Source organism: Acomys minous, assembly GCF_964271855.1.
Source record: "Acomys minous genome assembly, chromosome: 7".
NCBI classification, from domain to species: domain Eukaryota; kingdom Metazoa; phylum Chordata; class Mammalia; order Rodentia; family Muridae; genus Acomys; species Acomys minous.
In genome coordinates, this window is record NC_140488.1 from 120,846,927 (window position 1) to 120,874,401 (window position 27,475).

General features: G+C 38.6%; 1 protein-coding gene across 1 annotated transcript; it reads right to left on the reverse strand.

Moving 5' to 3' along the window:
- Positions 1 to 261: 261 nt before the first annotated feature.
- On the reverse strand, positions 262 to 4,227 carry LOC311601722 (claudin-34-like). Its single transcript, XM_084789414.1, has 2 exons — positions 4,090 to 4,227; positions 262 to 1,134 (listed from the first exon to the last, which is right to left on the reverse strand). Exon 2 carries the CDS (start codon positions 1,110 to 1,112, stop codon positions 474 to 476), a length of 639 nt encoding a protein of 212 aa, XP_084645540.1. The 5' UTR covers positions 1,113 to 1,134; positions 4,090 to 4,227; the 3' UTR covers positions 262 to 473.
- Positions 4,228 to 27,475: the final 23,248 nt, after the last annotated feature.

The window sequence follows — 27,475 nt, forward strand, 5'->3', positions numbered from 1 at the left end:
AGCAAGGAAATATGAGGAAACTCTTCGCAGGTAGTTTGACAACAGCATTATGGAGATTTCTTACAGTAATCTGAAACATAGTTTGGGAATTACCATCTGGAAGATAGTTGCAATTATTATGATATGGGGGAAAGTACTTTAAATTTTATGAGCTTAAATAATGATTTAAGGTTGTCAGATATTCTAACACTCCTTTCTATATATACTATATTTTTTGATCATTTACCTTCCAGCACCAGTAATAATAATCCAGACCTCTTAAGACTAAGCAGGAAAGATTTTATTTAATGAAAATCCATAATCCAATCAATGAATTACTGAAGCAACCAAGCCAGGAAATATAACAGGAGGCCCACTTGTCCTCCTTGGGCATCATTTTGAATCTGGAAGTTTCAGGTAAGTATCTGAAGAATATTTGTGATTACTCCTTGTAATTTTGGATTTTCAGGTCTATGTAAGATGGAAACTTAAGTTTAAATGATAGAACGCACTTTGTATCTTGAGGGAAGAGTGAAAGAAAGGGCAATGGTGCCACCTATTAGAAATAAGACAGAAGAAAGAGTGGCCATTGCCAGTGCAATGCCAACTTTCTGGGTATCTGGGAAGGAGGGTGTGTGGAAATATGGGGGGAAGGCAATCCCATCCTTGCGAATGATGGATAAGTAATTGTACAAGATGGAAAGGAAGACAAAGCTGCTGGCAATGATGTTCAGAATCCCTGGAAGACAGAATGGATTGTAGGTAGCTTTCTTCCGAAGTCTCCCTGAGTATAATTTCCAAAGTGCAATGGTGTCAAAGACTCCCGCAATCATGCCAAGACAGCTGGAGATGAGTAGCAGGTGCTGGGCAACTCGAATATCCAAAGGAATGAAGGTGTCCTTGTAGCTGTATTGATAACACATTCTGACAATGCTGGAATTCCTTTCCTGGTGGTGAACGCAGGTTCTCCACATCCCCACTAAGGTCATGCTGGGCTTGGAGTCCCAGAGGTCTTGAAAGCACCACACTCGCCACTCGGGGAGGCCCATAGAAACACTACAAAGGAACCATGCGAGGGTGGCCACAGCAAAACCTCCTAGCTGCCTTTTGGCATGCTTTCTGATCATTGGCATGGTGACAGTGAACACTTGGTAACTGCAAAGAAACACAGGACATCATGAGGATGGGATTTTCAGGCCTGGGAGAATGTCCCCTTTGGGGTCGATACCAGGAGAGAAGGGTTATGTTGAGCAAGTGAGCCTTTGACCAGGAAATCTCTTTCCCAGACTCTGTTCTGATCAAAGTCAGAGAAGGGCCAGCTTGGTGGCAACATTTACTAGCAGGTTGGTAATGCATACAACAACATCTATGATTGTCTTTTTTCATTCTTTACAGGATCACATTGAAGTTTGGTCCCAAGTATCTAGCCACCCAGATGGTTTTCATAGCATGCAACTTCATACTGGAAATCGCAAGCCACTTCAAGCACAAAACATTGGATTATCTATGAAACATTAATACCATAGAGTTATATGCCAATCTTAAATACAAAACAGGAATCATACATTTAGAACGTGTAACTTTTTTCACATTGTATGGCTCTGCCATCCAGGCTGGCCTAGAACTATTACCCATCTGGCCTTCAGCTGGAGACAATCCTGCTGCCTCTTTCTTCTTCCCAAATGCTGCTATTACAGGCAGCAGCCACATCAGATTAGTAACATTATGTTTTCAATGTTGATCAATGTTACAGCCAGTGTGAGTAATTTGTTCTTCTTCATACATTGGCTAGTTTCTCAAGGTGTGGATGACCTCTGCTTTCTCGGCTCCACCATCGGGTTTTGACATCTGGGTTTACACAAACCTTTACCTATCATGTGTATTGTCATGTGCAGTGTATGTAAGCATATCATTCATTCATACATAAAAAACATATAGGGTATTTGATTTGGGGGTATTTAAAACCTCAGTCTAGTGGAACACTCATTCAGTGTGTCTTGGTAATGGTTTCTCTTGCAGAAATCAAATTCTATGACCAAACAAAAATAACCTTAGGGCATAGAAAATGGTTTATTTTATATGTATATATAAAACTCATGGTGATATATATTCTCATTTCTCTAGATTTATCTTAAGGAGCAGAACTGGGTTTGTGTACTATGGTGTCTAGTGTGTATTTTGGAACTTACTAAATCAAAGATACGAATAATATAGAAAATATACTCTAGAATGGAAGCAAATTAATGTATAATTACTGACATATATCTACAAATATCAAAACTACAAAATGACTAGAACTAATAAAATCTTTCAATAATAAATTTGTTTCTACTTCTCAATAAAATGACTCAATCTGGGTAAAGAAACAAGGCCTTTCTTGGTATGGTATACAAGGAGGGACAACTAACACCAATGGATATTTGAAAAGCCACATGAAAACCTACTGCTATAGTAGATTACTAAACTATATGCACACATGACAGAAATTTAAATAGAGTCATTTATAATGGGAAGAAACAATATCTCAACTATATATCTTATGCCACAAAGTAAAATATGCAGTGTTATAAGTGGGTTATGTTAAGATGAGTCATAGTGCAAAAGTTTTTCATAGACCCCAAACATCAGAGGTTACTACCAAGACTGTTGACTGTTCTCTATATTTTGACAATAAGGCCTTATTGCTGAATACACCAGTTACTTATATCACCAAACATAAAAGGTTCACCCAGACTGAGTAGCTAGAAAGTACTTTGTAGGCTACAAGGAAATAATATTCAGTTTCAAATCCTGAGACATACAGTAGTGAGCTGCTTTTAAGACATACTGGTATAATAACTCTACAAATGTTATGTTGATAACCAGCCACTCTTTATTGGATTTAAAATTCACTCAATGAAATAGGACCCATATTTCACACTAATATAGACAATACTCTGGGATAAGGTCACAGGCATAAAAGAAACCCTCATACCATCATTCTGCTAAAGGAACATAGCAATAATATGACTCATTATTATATAATGCTATGCCTATAGATCGATATCCCATTCACCACTCATCAGAAAAGCTTCTTATAGTACAGTAATAATACAGAGACACATAAGCTGAACAATACAGATAATAAATGATTTTTGGAGTATTCATGCTAAATTCGATCTCTTTATAAAATACTCTCCCTTTGCAGGACAGGAACCGATGTGGAAGAAGAAGAACAATTCTTAGAACTAGAGGTGATGACTTAATACAAGCAAACAGCATCTTCCACACACAAGGCTGATGCACACATGAACTCTGAATTTGCCAGCATGTGCAAGGCCTTTACAAGTTAAATATTACAAAATAAATACAAAGAAACAGGGGTGGATGTGGGGCCCATATCCTGCCCAAACAGTTATGTGAAATTAGTACTTCCTAGGAAATGGAAAATAAGTTATATATAAAAAACTATCACTGGGTAATCAACCACATCTCAGAGTTAAAGCCATATGCAATAGTAGCATACCAACTAAAAACAGACTTCATTTTCTGAAACAGACAACGAAGCAGGCATGAAAATAAGCATGCCTTTTCAAACACACACTCCATAGAAACTACTTAGGGCCCAACATCCCATTTCCTTCAGTTTTCTGATCCTCTCAAGTCAGCATTAACACAAGAGCCTGTTGAAGATACAGGCTACACTGAAATGATAACGCCATGGTGAATTAGGGACAAGCCATACAGGTGCAGGTGGTAGAATGATTATTTATAGAAGTGAGGACATAATTTTTCATAGGAGTGGCAAATGGATCATCCTTGTGTGCATTACACTGAAATGTCAGTCCCAAAAGATCAAGCAATATGTGATTCCACTAAAGTGAACCCTGATACAGTCACATCCAGATGAAGACAGCCCAGTGGGTGTTTCTAGCAGCCAGAGCAGTGAGAAATGATAGATGAGATTCAATGAGGACAGCATTTCAGTTGGAGAATGTGAACACTGGTGACATTTCCACATCCATATGAATATACACATAACCACAAACATACTTCTTTAAAGTCTTCTGATATATATGCTTAGCAACATTAATTACACCTACAACAACGATGGATGGATCTTCTACTTACATGTGATGTTGTCTCCAAGTGAAGACAAGTAGCCAAGTAGCCAGTTATGTGGCACAATGCGGAACTAGCTGGATCAGCAGTGCTAAGGAGGACAGAGCTTTCCTCATGTGCCTTTCAAGAGCTAGTTGCTGACTTCACAGTCAGCTGTGAGGTAACTGTCCTGCTTCACAGTTCTGAGACCTTTATTGTGTCATCAAATTCTAGCATTGAGCCCATCTTCCACATTTCAGCCTTTAGTGTGTGAGTGAAAAGACACTTTGGGTGCTAACCACACGAGATTTTATATTTCTATTGCGATATGTTTTATTATGCAACATTTGAAGGTTTTGATGTGTTTACTCATGTGTTTCCCTGCCTATAGTCAAGACCTACCTGAATCAAGACTGATTCAGCCCTGTTTGCTGTCCAGTACATTTTTTGTTCTCTTGGAGGATGATTTCTAACCTTTTCATTGGGGGGCAGTGACATTTTAGAAGAGTCATAGCCATATATAGATCCAGATGCCAACAGAAGTGGCATCCACAACCCAGAAAATATCCTGGTCGATTCATTATAGATTCTCACACAGATCCTGGGATTCAAAACAGCCAATGAGTTTAGAGCTGAGATTAAATGGGAAATTCCCTAAATCAAATGTAGTAAACGAATCTGTATACCACTGTTGATTATGACAACAGCTAATCCACATTATGTGGAAATGTATTGAAAGATGTTTCCCAATGCTGTTTAGTGAATAGTATATCATTTGTTCAATTCTGGTTCTATAAAAATAGAGAAGGAAAGTGGATAAATGGAGGGAGAACAGAATTTAAGGGGATGATGAAATTAGCTGCAATATGTCATTTTTCTTATTTTATTTTTGTTTTTGAGACAGTTTCTACATCTAACACATAGGCAACTTGAATGTGTAGTGAACTGTCTCACACCAGGGTACTGCTGTTTCAGGCATGTTCTACAATGATATTGATAAGTTCTCTTATTAGCTTATTTTCCAACGCTGTGATAAAATCCCATGACTATTTTATAAAAGGTAGATATAATTTGGGCTCATATATCCAGACAGACAGTCCATATTGACAGGGGAAATAATATCAGGGAATCATGATGGTAGGGAACCATGAAAATAGGGGAACCATAATGGCAAGGCAATCATGATGGCATGGGAACCATAATAGGAAGGCAATCATGATGGCAAGTAACTATGATGGCAGGGGAAATATAATGGCAGGTAACTATTATGGCAGAGGAATCATAATGGCAAGGCAACCAGGATGACAAGGGAACAAGGAAAACAGGGAGACCATGATGACAAGAAACTGTCATGGCAGGGGAACTAGAATGACAGGGGAATGATTTTGCCCGTGGAACCATAATGGCAGGGAACCATGATGTCAGGGAACTGTGATGACAGGGAACCAGGATGGGAGAGGAATCATGATTCAGGGAATGAAGATGGCAGGGGAACCATGATGCCAGTGGAATATGATGCCAGGGACCCTGATGGCCATAGAACCATGATGACACAGGAACCAAAGTAAACAGGTCAGAAAACTGAGAGCTCACATCCATATCCCAGGGAGACCAAACTAGGCCTGGACAAGACAATGAACTCTCTATGCCCCCTTTAGGTCATGGATGGAGGAGGTATTTGTCCCTGGAAGGCTTTATCTCCTAAAGATTCCAATACCTCCCCAAAGAGCACCATCATTCATGGTCAAAATATTAAAACATGTCAGCCTATGTGGGACCCTTCATAGTTAAACTACAATAGCCCCTAAAGAAAAACAATATAGTGGCTTCATATAGCTGTAATTTTTAAATGTTCTGCAATATGGTGACTTATCTTTCGAGCCTGACTACTGGGGCTGACTACTGGATACCTGTCACGATAGAAAAGACCCAGACCTATTAATTACCTTCCATTATCTAAAACACTATGTGCACTTTCAGATACCCACTGGGTCTCCTGGATCACATTCCCTGTAAGAAGGACAACTGTACTCAAAGCTTACATGCCTCCTTTGCACAAGGCCTGGGTTCAAAGCATATTGACATATTCAATGTTGCTCAACTTTCATTGTAAGGAAGAGCATATCATATGAGAAGTTCTGAATCATTTTCTCAGGCTGTGCTACCATGAAATGAGAGCAGCTTTTCACTAGGATAGCTTCTCATGGGCTTGAATGCTTTTGTCCTTGGGTATTGGGCTTCCTTCAGGTGACAGACGTCACTCGGCATCATATGGCCAAAGTATGGCATGTATGTTTATATCTTCATGCTGGTGTACATGCTGAACACCTGTCCAGGATACATGCCTCTGCCCAGTAAGATGATGAGGGTCATGTGGCACAGAACATATCCTGAACCACTCATTTTACATAAAAATTATGATCCAAGTAATATTATATATTGTGTACTGTTGAGACTTTGTAGGTGTGACACATAGTAATTTGAGTTACAACTAAACAATACAATCTCTGTTCCTTACATGGAAGCTTCTAACTTTCTAAAAGCTGTTTTATTTGGGGATCTTTAGTGCTTATACTTCCCTTCCAACTGACCTACCCTAGATAGGAGAGAAAAGAGGTTAATGGGAACATGAGAAGTAGACCTTTTTAAACTCAGTTCCTTGGAGTTATTCCACCAGCATAATAATCAGGACTCCAGCAGACCAATTAAATAGCAAATCAGCAATTCAAAAAAGGAGACTGCAAACACAGCTGCTGGAACCCAGAGCAGCAGGGGAAACCCAAATTCCCTAAGCATTCCCTGGAAATGTTCTTTCTAGGAGCACCTTGAAGTGGATCCCTGAACAGCCAAACAATAGGAAACAATATCATGACCCAACAGCCCAGCCTTGTGTTTTGGGCACATATTTTTTTTCAGAGTCCTTACTAAGATGTTTTTCGGGAACTAAAGATAAACCTCTCAGAAGAGGTAGTTCCTCTTCTTTTGGATAACCATCACTGTTCTCTCACAAGTCTCTTCCTCATTTCACATGTGGGATAAGACAAAAACATTTTTGTATTCACTCCAATCACATTAGGCCAATTCTACTTATTTAAGAATCTTCCACCAAGTGATTGTGGTTCTCTATTTTTCTATTCCTATTTCTCTTGCTTCTCCTCTTTTTGAAACATGGAACAATGTGTCCTGAGCTGTGCTTCAAGCTTCAGCAGTAATTATTTACCTGTTTCTTAATGGTTTTATAGAAGGATTGTGCTTCAGTGCCATGTGAAGGTATCCAGATGAGACCTGATAGGCTGCGATCATATGTTGGAGAAGGAGGTCCCCTTCTGTCACAGGTCTAGTGGAGGAGAATAGATGAAAGAGGGAGTGAGGGTGGGTAGGAAAGATAAAAATGAAGAGAAAACAACTGGGATGTAATCTGAATAATTCATTTTATAAAAATTTAAAGATATTGTTTGGTGTTACTGGTATTTGAACCCAGGGTCTCATGCACATATCCTCTTCTCCTGAACTACGTGTTTACCACTGGTACTTTGATTCTTTTAACGAAGCTATAATGTAGGGGGAAAAAGATTGTCTCCTTATGTTGTTGCTGTTGTTGTTGTTGCGACCAAGTCGGATGATTTTGTTGACAAGCTGGGATCATGAATTTGGCACATTTTCTGTGGTTAATTGCAGAATAAAGCCAGATAACCTGAACTTAAGCAAGTCCCTGTGTGTATACAGACTTCCAAAGCTGTGCCCACTCCTATGCATACTAAAGAGACAATCATTTGATGAGTTTTTTTCTCATTCAGTTCTGTCACTAAGTGTAGATATATTTACACTCTCTGGAATTCTTGGTTCCCTGCTAACTGGACATGAAGTAGGAGAGCAAGGAATACACAGAGAAATCATTATTACATTTGTTTCATTAAAAGCCTGCTAGAGTACTATACAGTGTTCTCCTGAGGGGAAAAAAACCAGGCCAAGTACAGGAAAAATTACATTATCATTATATAATTATAAAAATCATCACTGAATTTGGAGAAGACTCACAGGTTAGAATGTTGTTATAAATTAACATTCAACAAATAACTAGACAGTCAGTATGTGGTGTCTGCACCTAATGCCAATGTGATTAGTTTGGACTCTACCTGGAAGAGCCTATTTCCACATTTCAGTGTGTCACTTTTCTCAGTGCCTCTCTTTCACTTAATCCTCATACACAAGCCAATGTTAGAATTATCTTTAATGAAATTCCCATACTTTGTATCATATTTGTTATTCCTGAAGTCCTTTTCTGCTTTGAAGCTATGAATCATGTTTGGCTTGAGTCAAACTCCCTAAAAGAATATATGTGGTCCATCAGGTACTGAACTGGATAACATAGAGCTCTATATCTGTTCTCTCAGTACTGACACTGCCATATAGCAAGAAGGATCTTACCAGATGAAAGTACTGAGATATTTCACTTCACAGCCTTCAGAACCATGAAATAAATAACTTAGACTTTTTCCAGTTTGACAGTTTTGCTTTGTAATTCATGCTAATACTTCCCTTACTATATAGATCAGAAGTCAGAACTTGAATTGCTTTTACTTGATGCACATGTGCAATCCCAGCAGTTATGAGACTGTTTACAGCAAGTATGTCCTTCGTTAAGGCTAACCTGGGTAACTCAATAAAACATTCCCTGAAAATAAATGTGGCGTGGAGATGTAGCTGAGAGGCAAGACACTTACTTAGTGTACATGAGTGTCTAAGTTTAATCTTCAATATTAGCAATAAATATTGTAAGATAAAAAGACAACCAGATACAGAGGGATACATTTGTAACTTCTCAAGACGCTGAAACAAGAGCATATTGAGTACTTTTAGATGTCAGGAACATCATCACTATCCAATTTAGCAAACAAAACTGTCACATAATACTACCGAGTGTTTCATGATGGCAGAACAGTCTATGATGAGAACCTTTGTCCTGTGATAATACAGAACCATATGTATCTATGTGCAAGGAACTTAGTGGATGAATGACCACGTCTCTGCCATGCTCCATGGCACCAATTTATGCATGTTGCTTTTAAAGCTTTCTTGTTAATTAATATATTTATTCAATTTGAATCCCAGTTGTAGTCCACTCCCTCCTCTCCTCCCAGTCTCACACTGTCCCATATTCCCTACACTTCTCCTCAGAAAAATAGGAGAGTGCTCTTACTCACCTACTTAAACTCTTCAAGTTTCAGAAGGGCTTAACTCCTCCTCTTCCCCTGTGACCTGGCAAGGCAATCCCACCTGGGGTAAGTGATCAAAAAGTAGGTGACAGAGTCCATGGCAGAGAGAACCCTAGCTTCCCTTACTAGAGGACCCACATGAAGCCTAACTGTCATCAGGTACATTTATGTGGTGGATCTAGCTCCAGTCAATGAGTGGTCCTCAGTTGGTGCACAGACTCCACCAGCCCCTCTGGGTCCTGGTATGTTGGTTCTGTTGGTCTTCTTGTGTAGATCATGTCACCTCTAGGTCCTTTTCTTGTTTTCCCACACCTTTCCACTAGATTCCCTATGCTTTGCCCAGTGTTTGCTTGTGAGTCTCAGAATCTGTTTCAAAGTGCTGCTGGGTGGAGCCTCTCAGAGGACAATTCAGCATAGCAACCATAGCAGTGTATTGTTAATAGAGTCAGGGGTTGTCTCTCTTCCATGAGGTGGGACTTGGGTTGGAACAGGCATTAGTTGGAACTGCCATCACTCTCTGCTCTATTTGCTCTATCTTTAGCCAAGTCTTGTAGAATTCTGCACTAAAACCATATGACCTTGGAAATTTTTGTTTGCGAGTCTTTTGATGACTGATTCTATTTCCTAAGGGTTATAGGTTTGTATAAACTGTTTACTTTATCTTGATTTAACTTTGGGAAGGAAATCTTTTAAGAAAATAGTCTAATTCCTTGAGATTTCCCAATTTTGTTGAATACAGGCTTTCAAAGTAAGACAAAGATTGTTTCTATTTACTCAATGTCTGTTGTTATTTCTGCCATTTAATTTCTGGTTGTGTTGATTTGAATACTCTCTTTCTACCTTTTACTTAGTTTCACTGAGAGCTTGCCTATCTTTTTGAGTTTCTCAAAGAATCCTATGTTGTTTTCAATAACACTTTGTATTTATCACTTTGTTTCTAAAATATCAATTTCAGTCCTGAGTTTGATGGCTTCCTGTTGTCTATACCTCTTAGGTGTTTTTGCTTCTTTTCTCTAAAGATTCCAGGTGAGCTATTAAGTTACATGTATTCAATCTCTCCAATCTCATTATGAGGGCACTAATTCTCTGAACTTTCCTATTAGCACTTGCCTCATGGCGTCCCATAATTTTGAGTATGTAATTACCTCATTTTCATTAAATTTTAGGAAGTCTTTCATTTCTTTATTTCTTCCCTAACCAAGTGGTCTTTGTGCAGGGAATTTTTAAGTTTCCATGGGTATGTGGCATTTTTATTACTTCTCTTGTTGTTAAGGTTCAGCTTTAATAAGTGGTGATCTGATAAAGAACAATGAATAAAGAATCAATTTTTTTACATTGATTAAGGTTTGCTTTGTGACCAACTACATGGTCAATTTTGGAGAATGTTCCCTGAGGTGCTGAGAAGAAAATATATTCTTTTGTGTTTGGACTAAAAGTTCTGTAGACATCAACTTTGTCTTTTTGATCCATGTTTCATTCTTTCTTTCTTTTTTTTTGCATTTCTTTTTTTCTCCTTTATTAATTTATTCTTCTTACATCTCAATGGTTATCCCATCCCTTGTATCCTCCCATTCTTCCCTCCCTCCCATTTTCCCCTTATTCCTCTCCCCTATGACTGTTCCTGAGGGGGATTACCTCCCCCTGTATATGTTCATAGGGTGTCAAGTCTCTTCTTGGTAACCTGCTGCCCTTCCTCTGAGTGCCACCAGGTCTCCCCCTCCAGGGGACATGGTCAAAGGTGAGGCACCAGAGTATGTGAGAAAGTAATATCCCACTCTCCACTCTACTGTGGAGAGTGTACTGTCCATTGGCTAGATCTGGGTATGGGTTTAAGGTTTACCACCTGTATTGTCCTTGCCTTAGTTTGAGCAGAACCCTTGTGCCCAAATCTGCCTATCATAATGTTCTACTTGTAGGTTTCTAGGACCCTCTGGATCCTTCTACTTTGCCATTCTCCGACGATTCTTTCATCTAGAGTCCCACTAGAATGTCCTCCCCTCTGTCTCAGTTTCCTGGTAAGTGAAGGCTTTCATGGGACAAGCCCCTAGGGCTAATATGCAGATATAAATGAGTATATACCATTTGAGTCTTTCTGCTTCTGGGTTCACTCACTCATTATGATCATTTCTAGCTCAATCCATTTATCCACAAATTTCGGGAATTCCTTGTTTTTAATAGCTGAATAGTATTCCATAGTGTATATGTACCACAGTTTCTTTATCCATTCTTCTATTGAGGGACACTTAGGCTGTTTCCATGTTCTGGCTATTATGAATAAGGCTGCTATGAACATGGTTGAGCAAAGTTTCTTGCTGTGTGCTGGAGCATCTTCTGGGTATATTCCAAGGAGTGGAATAGCTGGGTCTTGAGGAAGCCCTATTCCCAATTTTCTGAGATAGCACCAGATAGATTTCCAAATATTTCTTTATTTAGTTTCTGTCTCAATGATCTGTCCATTGGTGTGAGTGGGGTTTTGAAGTCTCCCATTATTAATGTGCAGTGATGGATATGTGATTTAACCTTTAGTAATGTTTCATTTATGAATGCTGATGCCCTTATATTTGGGGCATATATGCTTAGGATTTTCCCTTTGACGAAAATTAAGTGTCTTTCCTCATCTCTTTTGATCAATTTTGGTTGAAATTTCATCTTATTAGATATTAGTATTGCTATTCCAACTTATTTCATGGGTCCATTTGCTTGGAAAACTTTTTCTAGGCATTTACTCTGAAGTTATGTCTATCTTTTTGCTAAAGTGTGCTTCGTTTATTAAGCAGAATGTTTGATTCCGTTTACACATCCATTCTATCACCCTGTGTCTTTTTATTGGAGAGTTGAGCCCATTAATGCTGGTAGATGTTAGTGACCAATGAGTGTTAGTTCCTTTTATGGTTGTGTTGTTGGTAATAGTGTTTTTAGTGTGCTTGTCTTCTTTTGGTTTTGCTGTTGTGAAATTATCTATATCCTATGTTTTCATCAGTGTATTTGCCCTCAGTGGGTTGGAGTTTTCATTTTAGTATCTTCTGTAAGGCTGCTTTGGTGTATACATTTATATATTTTAGAGTTTGATTTTGTCATGGAATATCTTGTTTTCTCCATCTATGGTGATTAAAACTTTGCTAGGTGTAATAGTCTTGCCTGACATCTTTGGTATCTTAGTGTCTGCATGACACTTGCCCAAGCCCTTCAGGCTTTTATAAACTCTGTTGAGAAGTCAGGTGAGATTCTGATAGGTCTGCCTTTATAGGTTACTTGGCATTTTTTCCTTTCCACTTTTAATACTATATCTTTGTTTTGTGGATTTTGTGTTTTGATTATTATGTGGCAGAGAAATTTCTTTTCTGCTTTATTCTATTTGGTGTTTTGTTAGCCTCTTGTATATGAAGGCATCTCTTACTTTAGGTTGGGTAAATTTTCCTCTATGATTTTCTTGACAATATTTTCTGGACCTTAGAGCCTGGAACCTCTCTTTCTTCTAATCCTACTAGTCTTAGATTTTATGTATTCATGGTATCCTTGGTTTCTGGAATGCTTAGTCTTGGGATATTTTTATTTAATATTTTCTTTGAAATATATATCCATTCCTTCAGAATTTTCTATTCCTAAGATTACCTCCTCTGCCTCTTGTCTTCTATTGGTGATACTTACCCCTTTGGTTCCTATTCTCTTCTCTAATTTTTCTATTTCCAAGATTTCCTAAATTTGTGTTTTCTTTATTGATTCTATTTCTATTTTCAGGTCTTTAATTGTTTAGCACTTCCTTCTCCTGTTTGGTTATATTTCTCTAAATTTCTTTGAGGGATTTATTCATTTCCTCTTTACATGCCCCAGCAACTTCATAAGCATAGATTTAAAGTCATTTTCCTGTGTTGTGGGTGCATTAGGATATCCAGGGTTTGTGGGGGGTTCCAATGCAACCATATTGCCCTGATTTTCTTATCTATTCAATTTAATCAGATTACATCTCAATTGTTGTCCCATTCCTTGTATACACACATTCCTCCCTCCCTCCTACTTTCACCCAATTTCCCTCCCCTATGTCAGTGACCAAGGGAGAACTCCATCCCCACTATATTTTCATAAGCTATCAAGTCGCATCTTGGTAGCCTGCTTATTTTTTCTTTGAGTGCCACAGGGCTTGCCGACCAGGGGAAGGTTGTAAAAATTGAGTCACCAGAGTTCATGGGAGAATCAATTCCCACTCTCCTCATAACTGTGGAGAATGTCCTGTGTATTGGCTAGATCAGAATAGCGATTTGATGTTTGTTACATTTATTGTCCTTTGTTCGTGCAGTAGTTTGAGCAGACTCTCCTGGGCTGCTCATATCATGATGTTCTTCATATAGGTTCCTGGGACCCTCTGGGTCCTTCTATTTCCTCATTTTCCTATATTTCTCTTACCTAGAGTCCCAATAAGATGTCCCCACATCTATCCCAATCTCCTAGTAAGTGAAGATGTTCACGGGGCATCCATTTTGGCCTAGTGTCCAATTATAAGTGAGTATATGGCATGTGAGTCTACCTGTTTCTGGGTTAACTCATTCAGTATGATCATTTCTACTTCCATCTATTTGTCCACAAATTTCAGGATCTCCTTATTTTTAATGGATGAGTAATATTCCAGAGTGTAAATGTACCACAGTTTCTTTATCCATTCTTCAACTGAGGGACATTTAGGTTGTTTCCAGGTTCTGGATGTTATAAATAAGGCCACTATGAACATGAGGATATGTCCTTGTTGGGTTGTGGATGGTCTTCTGTGTATATTCCATGGAGTGGAATAGCTAGGTCTTGAGGAAGCCTTATTCCCAGTTTTCTGAGGTAGCATCAGATAGATTTCCAAAGTGGTTGTGCAAGTTTGCATTCCCATCAGCAATGAATGAGGGTTCCCTTTTCTCCACATCCTCACCAGCATGTGATGTCACTTAAGTTCTGATTTAGCCGTTCTGATGTGTTTAAATTGGAATCTCAGAGTCATTTTGATTTACACTTCTCTAATGACTAAGAACATTGAGCATTTATTTAAGTGCTTCTCAGGCATTCAGTCCTCCTCTGTTGATAATTCTCTATTTAGCTCTCAGTCCCATTTGTTAATAGGGTTAATGTGTTTGGTGTTGTTTAATTTCTTTTTTAATTAATTTATTCTTGCTACATTTCTATGGTTAGCCCATCCCTTGTATCCTCCCCTTCTTCCCTCCCTCCCATTTTCCCCTTATTCCCCTCCCCTATGACTGTTCCTGAGGGGGGATTACCTCCCCCTTATATGCTCATAGGGTATCAAGTCTCTTCTTGGTAACCTGCTGTCCTTCCTCTGAGTGCCACCAGGTCTCCCCCTTCAGGAGACATGGTCAAATGTGAGGCACCAGAGCAAGTGAGAAAGTCATATCCCACTCTCCACTCAACTGTGGAGAATGTTCTTTCCATTGGCTTGATCATTCTTTATATATTTTGGATATTACACCATTGTTAAATGTAGGGTTGGTGAAGATCTTTTTCTAGTCTGTATGCTGTCGTTTTGTTCTGTTGACAGTGTCATCTACAAATTCATTGTCTCTGGTATTATGTTGAGATCTTTAATCCACGTGGACTTGATTTGTGTGGTGTGACAAATATGGGTCTAATCACATTTTTCTGCATGTAGACATCCAGTTAAACCAATACCATTTGTTGAAGATGCTATCCCCTTTCCATTGAGTAGATATGGCTTCTTTGTCAAGAATCAAGTGAACATATATGTGTGGAATCCTTTCTGGGTCTTCCATTTGATTCCATTGATTAACTAGCCTGTTTCTGTGCCAGTACTATGCTGTTTTACTGTTGCTCTATAGTAAAACTTGAAATCCGGTATGGAAATTCCTCCAGAGGATCTTTTTTTGTATAGGATTGTTTTTGCTAGTTTGGGTTTTTTGTTTCTCAGTATAAAATTGAAAATTGATCTTTCAATATCTTTAAGATGTTTTATAGGTCTTTTGATATAGCTTGTATGATTGTCATTTGTATAAAGGAAGGCTACTGACTTTTTAAATTTAATTTTGAATCCAGGAAATTTGCTGAAGGTATTTATCACCTGCAGAAGTTCGGTGGTATAATTTTGGGGAGATCACTGATGTACATTACCGTATCATCTGCAAATAGGGATACTTTGACTTCTTCCTTTCCCATGTGGATTCCCTTGATCCTCCTTTTGTTGTCTTATTTTTCTGGTTAGGAATTCAAGTACTATATTGAAGAAATATGAAGAAAGTGGGGATCCTTGCCTGGTCTCCGATTTTAGAAAAATTTCCTTGAATATCTCTCCATTTAATATAATATTGGCTCTTGGCTTTCGGTATATAGACTTTATTACATTGAAGCATGTGCCTTGTATCCTTGATCTCTCCAATATTTTAAACATGAATGGGTGTTGGATTTTATCAAATGCTTTTTCTACATCTAAGGAAATGATCATGTGTCTTTTTTTCTTTCAGCTTTTTTATATGGTGGATTACATGAATTGATTTCCATATATTAAACCATGCCTGCATGCCTGGAATGAAGCCTACCTGGTCATAGTGAATGATATCTTTGATGTGTTCTTGTATTCCTTTTGGGAGTTATTTATTGAGTATTTTTGGGTCAATGTTCATAACAGAAATTGGTCTGAAATTCTCTTTCTTTGTTGAGACTTTGTGAGGCTTAAGTATCAAAGTGACTGTGGTTTTATAGATGGATTTAGCAATGTTCCATTCTTTTCTATCTTTTGCAGTAGCTTGTAGAGTATTGGTATTACCTCTTCATTGATGGTCTTGTACAATTCTGCCCTGAAACCCATCTGGCCCTGGGCATTTTTTGGTTGGGATACTATCAATAATAGATTCTATTTATGTATTTGGAATGGAACTATTTAATTTGTTTATCTGATCTGGATTCAATGGCGTCACATGGAATTGATCAAGAAAATTGTCCATTTCCCTTAGATTTTCAAATTTGAGGCATAAATGCCTTTAAAATAGGATCATATGATTTTTGTATTTCTTTAGTGTCTGTTGTAATGTCTCCCATTTCATTACTGATTTTGCTATTTGGATAGTGTTTCTCTGTCTTTTAGACAGTTTGGTTAATGGTTTTTCTATCTGGTTAATTTTTAAAAAGAAACCAGCTCTTGATTTTGTTGATTTTTTCAATTGTTCTACTTGTTTCTAATCCATTGATTTCATACCTGAGTTTGATCATTTCCTGATGTCTACTCCTCTTGGGTGTTTCTGCATCTTTTTTCCCCAGGGCCTCCAGATGTGTCATTACCTTGCTTATGTGGGATGTTTCCAATTTCTTTATAAAGGCACTTAGTGCTATAAATTTTCCTCTAACACTGCTTTCATTGTGTCCCGCAAATTTGGGTATGTTGTTCTTTCATTTTTATGGAATTTCAGGAAGTCCTTAATTACTTTCTTTATTTAATTCCTGGCCCAGGTATCGTTAAGTAGAGAGTGGTTTAGTTTCCATGTGTGTGTAGTCTTTGTAAAATTTCTGTTGTTGAAGTCCAGCATTAGACCATGTTCCTCTGATAAGATACAAGGTATTATTTCAAACCTCTTGTATCTACTGATACTTGCTTTATGTCCTACTATGTATTCAATTTTGGAGAATGTTCTGTGGGGTGCTGTGAAGAAGGTATAATCCTTTTTGTTTGGGTGAAATGTTCTGTAGATATCTGTTCGATCCATTTGATTCATGAGGCTGTTTAATGCAGTTATTTCTTGCCTAAATTTCTGCTTCAATGACCTGTCATTCATTGCAAGTGGGATGTTGAAGATTTCCCCTATTAATGTATGGGGATCAATGTGTGTTTTAAGCGTTGTTAAAGGTTCTTTTACAAAAGTGGCTCCCCTTGTATTGGGAGCATAGTTGTTCAGAATTGTGATGTCATCTTGGTTGACCTTACCTTTGATGAGTATGAAGTGTCTTTGCTTGTCCCTTTTGAATAATTTTGGTGGAAAGTCTATGTTATTGGATATTAAAATGTTTACACAAGCTTGCTTCTTTTGACTGTTTGTTTGGAATAGTTTCTCCAGCCTTTCACCCTCAGGCAATGTTTGTCCTTGTATCTGAGATGTATTTCTTGAATGCAGAAGAAAATTGGATCTTGTTTATGGGTCCATTCAGTTAGTCTCTCTCTTTTTAATTTGGAGTTGAGGCTGTTGATGTTGAGAGATATTTATGATCAGTGACTGTTAAGTCCCTTAATTTTGATGTTGGTTACAGTAGAGTGTTTGTGTGGTTGTGTTTCTGTGATGGTGTAGTTATCTATTTCCTGTGTATTTTGGTTGTAGCTTGTTCTGTGGGCTAGAATTTCCCTTCCAGTATTTTCTGTCAAGCCAGATATGTGGATATGTACTGTTTTAATTTGATTTTTTCATGGAATATCTTGTTTTCTCCATCAATGGTTATTGAAAGTTTTACTGGGTATAGTAGTCTGGCCTGGAATCTGTGGTCTATTAGGGTTTGAAGGATCTCTGTCCAGGCCCTCCTGGACTTTAGGGTTTCTGGTGAGAAGTTGGTGTAATACTGATAGGTTTGCCATTAAACGTTAGTTGGCCCTTTTCTTTTGCCGCTTTCAATATTTTTTCTTTGTTCTGTATATTTTGTGTTTTAAGTATTATGTGACCGGAGGTTTTTCTTTTCTGATCTACTCTATTTGGCATTCTGTCGGCTCCTTTTATGTTTATAAACATCTCCTTTAAATTGGGGAAATTTTCTTCTAGGATTTTGTTGAAAATATTTTCAGGTGGCTTTTCTTTCCTTAATACCTATTATCCTTAGGTTTCATCTATTCATAGTGTCCTTGATTTCTTAGGTGTTTTGTGTCAAGTCTTTTTCAGTTTTAGCACTATCTTTAATGGTTGTTTCAAGTACTATCATAATATCTTCCACTGCCGTCTTTCATTCATCCATCTCTTGGAATCTGTTAGATAAACTCACCTCTCTGTTGTTTGTTTCCTCTTTAAACTTTCTTTTTCCTGTTTTTCATCTATTCAGGTATTTATCATTGTTTCCATGTTCTCCTTCAGATCTTGAACTGTTTTATAGATTTCATTCAATTAATTGGTTGAATTTTCCTGGTTTCATTCCCGTGACTCTCTATAGGCCTCTATTATGTCTTCTACCTGGTTGGCTATGTCTTCCTACATTTGTTTATGTACTTTATTTGTTTCCTCCATTATCATCTTCTTTACTAGGGATTTGATGTCATTTTCATGTATTTCCATTGTACTTGAGTTCGCCGGGTTGCTTTCTTTGTGACAGTTGGGTACTGGAGATGCCATATTGTTTTGATTTTTGTTGTTCATGTTTTTAAGCTAGATTTTAGTCATCTTGCTGTGTCTGATGTTAGGAGGTATCTTTTGGAGTCCTTCACTCATCATTGAAAACAGTTTGTTGGTGAGTGATTGTAGGTCAAGGTTCTTTGCCGTGGTGGTCAGGGAACTCTTCCTTAAGATGGGTAGACACCCTGGTTTTCACTCCTGAAGACTATGCTGCACACCCTGTACACCCCACTAGGTCAGCCAAAGTAGGTTCTAATGTTCTGCAGTTCCAGTATTGGTTTTAGGTAGCGTATGTAGAGCCAATTTTCCTACCCTTGGCTGGGCTTTGTATACCCTGTGCTCGGGCCCTGGGGCTTTTGGGTCCTAAGCTCATATATGCCACTTAGCCTGTCACAAAATGCATTTTCTCCTTCTATATGATAACAACAACGGTGTTGCTAAGAATCTCTGGAGGGGAAAAATGCACAAATAAAATAGTACAATTTTAAATGAACACTGATATGACCCTGGTGGCAAACATCTGTAATTCTAGCACTTAGGAAGGTGGGGCAGGAGGGTCATTTAGGGTATTAGACCAGCCTTTGATATTTAATGGATTCCAGGGTAGCCAAGGCCCATCAACACAGTTTTTATCTCTTCTCAAACCCAAAGACACTAAAATGAAACCGTACTTCTCTTGTAAAGTTAATGCACATAACTCTTTGATGGAGCTCTAGCCAGCTCTCCCTCCTGCTCATCCTTGGGAATCATTAGGAAAATAGCAACAAGAAAACCAGTAAAATGGCAAGATGTCTCAGGGCCTAAAATGGTTAATTAGCATGTCAGACAAACTGAGTTCTTCGTCAGAACCCACATCAAGGTAGCAGAGAAACAACTCCCTCCACAAAGTTGTCTTCTGACCCTCACATAGGTATTGTATGCTTGTGCTCACACATAAAAACATCACACAAACACACACAAATACATGCACACACTGTCCAAGTGTGGAGGCATAGTCCTTTATCCCAGCACACCAGAGACAGGTAGATATGAGTTCAAAACTATTTTTGTCTACAGAGCAAGTTCCAGGATTTTACAGTTCCAGGGCTATACAGAGAAACCCTCTACAAACACACACACACACACACACACACACACACACACACACACATGCATACACACACACACACACATGCGCACGCGCACACACACACACACACACACACACACACACACACACACACAACAAAAGCCAACAACTACAAAAGAAGAACAAAACTTTTGGGTCTTTGATTCAAAAATTAAGCCAGGAAATAACCTCATTAACCAATGTCATGAATCAAATGGATGTAACAGATATCTACAGAACTTTCCACCCAAACGCATAGGAGTATACCTTTTTCTCAGCACCCCATGGAACGTTCTCTAAAATTGATCACATAGTTGGTCACGAAGCAAACCTCAACAGATACAAGAAGATTGAAATAATACCTTGTATCTTATCAGATTACCGTTGTCTAAGGCTGGACTTCAATAACAACAGAAATAACAAAAAGCATACTAACACGTGGAAACTAAACAACTTTCTACTTAATGACACATGGGTCATAGAAGAAATAAGGGAAGAAATAAAAGACTTCCTGAAATTCAATGAAAATGATGGAGCAACATACCCAAATTTGTGGGACACATTGAAAGCAGTTCTAAGAGGAAAATTCATAGCACTAAGTGCCTTTAAAAAGAAAATGGAATCATCCCACATAAACAACTTAACAACACATCTGGAAGCTCTAGAAAAAAAAGAAGCAGAAACACCCAAGAGGAGTAGATGCCTAGAAATAATCAAACTCAGGGCTGAAATCAATAAATTAGAAACAAAGAGAACAATCCAAAGAATCAACAAAACCAAGAGCTGGTGCTTTGAGAAAATTAACAAGATAGACAAACCGTTAGCCAATCTAACAAAAAGACAGAGAAACACTATCCAAATTAACAAAATCAGAAATGAAAAGGGAGACATAACAACAGACACCGACGAAATACAAAGAATCATTAGAACCTACTTTAAAGGCATTTATGCCACAAAATTCGAAAATTTAAGGGAAATGGACAAATTTCTCTACCGATTCCATTTGCCAAAATTGAACCAAGACCAGATAAACAAATTAAATAGCCCTATTTTGCCTATAGAAATAGAAGCAACCATTGGTGGTCTCCCAACCAAAAAAGGCCCAGGACCAGATGGCTTCAGAGCAGAATTCTACCAGTCCTTCAAAGAGGAGTTAGCACCGATACTATTCAAGCTATTCCGAAAGACAGATATGGACAGAACAGTACCAAATTCCTTCTATGAGGCCACAGTCACATTGATACCTAAAACTCACAAAGACCCAACAAAAAAGGAGAATTTCAGACCAATTTCTCTTGTGAACATTGATGCAAAAATACTCAACAAAATACTCGCAAAGCGAATACAACAGAATATCAAAGACATCATCCACCATGACCGGGTAGGATTCATTTCAGGCATGCAGGGATGGTTTAACATAAGAAATCCATCAATGTAATCCATCATATAAACAAACTGAAAGAGAAAAACCACATGATCATCTCTCTAGATGCAGAAAAAGCATTTGACAAAATCCAACACCCATTCGTGTTTAAAGTTCTGGAGAGATCGGGAATACAAGGCACTTATCTAAACATAATAAAGGCTATTTACAGCAAACCAACAGCCAACATTAAATTAAATGGAGAGATACTCAAGGAAATCCCTCTAAAATCGGGAACCAGACAAGGCTACCCTCTGTCTCTATATCTCTTCAAAATAGTTCTTGAAGTTCTAGCCAGAGCAATAAGACAGCAAAAGGAGATCATGGGGATCCAAATGGGAAAGGAAGAAGTCCAATTATCCCTATTTGCAGATGACGTGATAGTGTATATAAGTGAACCCAAGAATTCCACCAGAGAACTCCTGCAGCTGATAAACACCTTCAGGAAATTGGCAGGATTCGATTGAAAATTCAGTAGCCTTCCTGTATACAAATGACAAACAGGCAGAGGAAGAAATTAGGAAAACTACTCCCTTCACGATATCCACAAACAATATAAAATATCTAGGAATAACTCTAACCAAGCAAGTGAAGGACTTACTCGAAAAAAAACTTCAAACCATTGAAGAAAGTGATTGAAAATTACATCAGAAGATGGAGGGATTTACCTTGTTCATGGATCGGGAGAATCAACATAGTAAAAATGGCCATCTTACCAAAAGCAATTTACAAATTCAATGCAATCCCTATCAAAATACCTACAAAATATTTTGAAGATATTGAAAGATCAATTCTCAAATTCATATGGAGAAATAAAAAAACCAGAATAGCAAAATATTCCTATACAATAAAAGATCCTCCAGAGGAATCTCCATACCTGATCTCAAGCTGTACTACAGAGCAACAGTAATTAAAACAGCATGGTACTGGCAAAGTAATAGGCTGGTGGATCAATGGAATCGAATTAAAGCCCAGAGATGAATCCACAGACATTTGCTCACTTGATTTTTGACAAAGAAGCCAAATCTATTCAATGGAAAATGATAGCATCTTCAACAAATGGTGCTGGTCTAACTGGATGTCTACATGTAGAAAAATGCAATTAGACCCTTATTTGTCACCATGCACAAAACTCAAGTCCAAGTGGATTAAAGACCTCAACTTAAAACCAGAGACATTAACTCAGTTAGAGGGAAAATGAGGAAGAGCCTGGGACACATAGGCACAGGAAACAACTTCCTAAACAGTACACCAACAGTCCAGGTCTTAATGTCAACAATTAATAAATGGGACCTCATGAGGCTGAGAAGCTTCTGTAAGGCAAGAGACACTGTCAAGAGAACAAAGCGACAGCCTAGAGACTGAGAAAAGATCTTGACCAACCCTTCATCTAACAAAGGTTTAATATCCAAAATATATAAAGAACTCAAGAAATTAAACACCACAAAACCAAACAACCCAATTGCGAAATGGGGCTTGGAACTAAACAGAATTCTCAGCAGAGGAATATCAAATGGCTGAGAAACACTTAAAGGAATGCTCATCCTCGTTAGTCATCAGAGAAATGCAAATCAAAACGACACTGAGATTCCACCTTACGCCCATCAGAATGGCAAAGATCAAAAACTCAAATGACACCACATGTTGGCGAGGATGTGGGGAGAGAGGAACACTCCTTCACTGCTGGTGGGAATGCAAACTAGTACAACCACTTTGGAAAGCTATCTGGACTTTTCTCAGGAAAATGGGAATAGGGCTTCCTCAAGACCCAGCTATCCCACTTTTTGGAATATACCCAGAAAATGCCCTAACACACAACAGGGACATATGCTTAACCATGTTCATAGCTGCTTTATACATAATAGCCAGAACATGGAAACAGCCTGTGTCCCTCAGTAGAAGAATGGAGAAAGAATCTGTGGTACATTTACACTATTGTAGTACTACTCAGCTATTAAAAACAAGGATTTCCTGAAATTTGTGGACAAATGGGTTGACCTAGAAATTATCATAATGAGTGAGTTCACTCAGAAGCAAAAATAGACAAACGGTATATATCACTTATATCAAAACAGTAGTCCAAGGGATACGTCCCATGAAAAACTTTACTTACCAAGAAAGTGGGTCAGAGGAGAGGACATGATATTGAGACTTTAGGCAAGAGTAGCATGGAAGAATGGGGAAATAGAAGGATCCAGAGGGTCCTGGAAACCTACAAGAAGAACTTTATGACAGGCAGATCTGGGTCCTGGGGTCCTCCTCAAACTAAGGCACCAGCCAAGGAGAAATAGGCAGTAAACTTCGAAACCCTACCAAGACCTAGCCAATGAACACGATATTCTCCACCGATGAGTGGAGAGTGAGATCTGACTCTCACATGAACTCTGGTGCCCCTTTTCTGACCACGTCCCCTGGATGGGGAGGCCTGGTGGCACTCAGAGGAAGGATAGCAAGTTTCCAAGAAGAGACTTGATAATCTTAGAGAATATATAGGGGGTGGAAGTCTCCCTCAATCACAGACATAGGGGAGGGGAAAAGGGGGAAAATGGGATGGGAGGGAAGGAAGAATGCGAGGAAACAGGGAAGGGCTAACAATCAAGATGTAATATGAATAAATTAATAAAAATGGTAAAAAAATAAAAACAAGAATCTGACTTTAAAATTAAAAGGGACCAAAAGGGGACATGGACAAGGAGCCAAGAACCAAAGAAAAAGACTAGAGGGTGCCTCACACTTGAGGAGTCCAGGTGTTTAAAGCCCTGAGGTGTAAATTGCAAGAGGCATACCCAGGATATATCTCAGGGCCTTCTTTCTGAATGGATCCTTTTGTTAATTCAAGGCAGCTTTGAAGTGTTTTTTCTGAATGGAGCCATGTTGGTGACACCTTTTCAAAGAATGATCTTTGAAATATGAATCCAAGGGAAGGAGAATCTTTTTCATTTTTCTGAGCTCAGGATACTGGCTTTTAAAGGGAAGTGCCTCTAGACCTCAGTCCAGCAAAAGGCGACACAAAACAAAAACAGACTAGCCTGGACTACAAGGCAAGTTTGAAGCAGCCTAAGTTACATAGTAATATTTATCTTTAAAAACATACAGAACAGTGCAGGGGAGATAGCTCTGGCAGTTACTTATCTACATTCCAATCATGAGGACCTGAGTGTGGATGCCTATAACCCATGTTTATCTCGCTGGTGTTTGTTCTTTCTCATGTGTGAATGAGCATGTGTGTCACACAATGCATGTGGAGGACAGAGACAACTTTGGGAAGTCGTTTTCTCCTACCATGTGGGTATCAGAGATTGAAGTTATGTCTTCAGGCTTGGCAGCAAGCACTTTTTCTGTCTGACCATCTGACTGGTTCCAGAACCCACGTAAAAAGCCAGGCACTGTTGTGTGCACCTTTAACTGAAGACATGGTAGAGACTTGAGTAGACACAGTAAGATCTCTGAAGTTTTTGGTCAGCTCTCCTAGCCAAATCAGTGAGCAACTGAGTTCACTGAGGCAACATTTCTCAAAAAACATATTGTGGAGTATGATTAGATAAAGACATCTGACATTAACCTCTGGCCTCCACACCAATTTAAAACGCACACACACACACACACACACACACACACACACACACACACACACACACACACTAAGCTATGCTGCTGTCGTGGACCCAATTTGTAGAACAGGATGGCCACAAACTCACAAAGATTCATCTGCCTGTGCCTCACTGAATGCTAGAAATACAGACATTTACCACCACTCCTGGGTATGATGAAAGTTTTTAATGGCTGAACCATCTCTGCAGCCTCATTAACTCTATTGCTCCTTAGAAAAGGTCTCTAGTTAGAGTAACTCCTAAATAATTTATATTGATTGTGGTTAATGTGAAGGGTGTGGTTTTCCTAATTTCTTCCTCTGCAAGCTTGTCATTTGTGTATAAGAAGGCTACAGACTTTTTTGAGTTAATTTTGTATCCAGCCAATTTGCTGAAGGTGTTTATCAGCTGTAGGAGTTCTCTGGTGGAATTTTGGGGGTCACTTATGTACACTATCATATCATCTGTAAATAGGGATAATTTGACTTCCTCCTTTCCCATTTGGATCCCCTTGAACTCCTTTTGCTGTCTTATTGCTCTGGCTAGAACTTTGCGTACTACATTGAAGAGATATGGAGAAAGTGGGCAGCTTTGCCTTGTTCCCGATTTTAGAGGAATTTCCTTGAGTATCTCACCATTTGCTTTGATTTTGGCTATTGGCTTGCTTTATATAGCCTTTATTATGTTGAGGAAAGTGTCTTGTATTCCTGATCTCTCTAAAACTTTAAAGATGTATGGGTGTTGGATTTTATCAAATGCTTTCTCTGCATCTAAGGAGATGATCATGTGGTTTTTTATTTTCAGTTTGTTTATGTGGTGGATTACATTGATGGATTTCCATATATTAAACCATCCCTGCATGCTTGGAATGAAGCCTACTTGGTCATGATGAATGATATCTTTGATGTGTTCCTGTATTGTTTTGCTACTATTTTATTTAGTATTTTTGCATCGATGTTCATAAGAGAAATCAGTCTGAAATTCTCTTTCTTTGTTGGGTCTTTGTGAGATTGAGGTATCAACGTGACTATGGCCTCATAAAATAAATTTGGTAATATTCCATCCCTTTCTATCTTTTGGAGTAGCTTGAATAGTATTAGCTCGCCCTTGAAGGTCTGGTAGATTTCTGCACTGAACCCATCTGGCCCTGGGCTTCTTTTGGTTGGGAGACTATCAGTGATTGCTTCTATTTCTGTAGGGGAAATGGGACTATTTAACTTATTTAACTGTTCTTCACTCAACTTTGGCAAGTGAAATTGATCAAGAAAATCATCCATTTCCCTTAGATTTTCAAATTTTGTGGCATGTATGCCTTCATAGTAGGATCTTATGCTTCTTTGTATTTCTTCAGTGTCTGTTGTTATGTTTCCCTTTTCATTTCTGATTTTGTAGATTTCAATACTGTCTCTCAGCCTTTTAGTTAGATTGGCTAATGGACCCATATTTGTCCTCTTGCACAAATTCAAATCCAAGTGGATTAAAGACCTCAACATAAAACAAGAGACACTAAATCACTTGGAAAAAAAGTGGGGAAGAGCCTGGAACATATTGGGAGAGGAGACAACTTCCTGAACAGAACACAAACAACCCAGGCCTTTATGTCAACAATTAATAAATTAATAACAATTAATAAATGGGACCTCATGAGGCTAAGAAGCTTCTGTAAGGAAAGAGACACTGTCAAGAGAACAAAGCGACAGCCTACAGACTGGGAAAAGATATTCACCAACCCATCATCTGACAAAGGTCTAATATCCAAAATATATAAAGAACTCAAGAAATTAAACACCACCAAACCAAATAACCCAATTGCAAAATGGGGCTTGGAACTAAACAGAGAATTCTCAACAGAGGAATATCGAATGGCTGAGAAACACTTAAAGAAATGCTCAACCTCCTTAGTCATCATGGAAATGCAAATCAAAACATCTCTGAGATTCCATCTTACACCCATCAGAATGGCTAAGATAAAAAATTCAAGTGACACCACATGCTGGCGAGGATGTGGGGAGAGAGGAACACTCCTTCATTGCTGGTGGGAATGCAAACTAGTACAACCACTTTGGAAATCTATCTGGTGCTATCTCGGAAAACTGGGAATAGGGCTTCCTCAAGACCCAGCTATTCCAATCCTTGGAATATACCCAGAAGATGCACCAGCACACAATAAGAAAATTTGCTCAACCATGTTCATAGCAGCCTTATTCATAATAGCCAGAACATGGAAACAGCCTAAGTATCCCTCAATAGAAGAATGGATAAAGAAACTGTGGTACATATTCACTATGGAATACTACTCAGCTATGAAAAACAAGGAATTCCCAAAATTTGTGGATAAATGGATTTAGCTAGAAATGATCATAATGAGTGAGTTAACCCAGAAGCAGAAAGACTCAAATGGTATATACTCTCTTATATCTGCATACCCAAGGGGCATGTCCCACGAAAGCCTTCACTTGCCAGGAAACTGGGACAGAGGGGAGGACATCCTATTGGGACTCTAGATGAGAGAATCATGGGAGAATAGCAAAGTAGAAACCTACACGTAGAACATTATGATAGGCAGATTTGGGCCCAGGGGTCCAGCACAAAGTAAGGCACCAGCCAAGTACAATACAGACGATAAACTTTAAACCCCTACCCATATCGAGCCAATGGACAGAACATTCTCCACAGTTGAGGGGAGAGTGTGGTATGACTTTCACACATTCTCTTGTGCCTCATATTTGACCATGTCCTCTGGAGGGGGAGACCTGGTGGTACTCAGAGGAAGGATA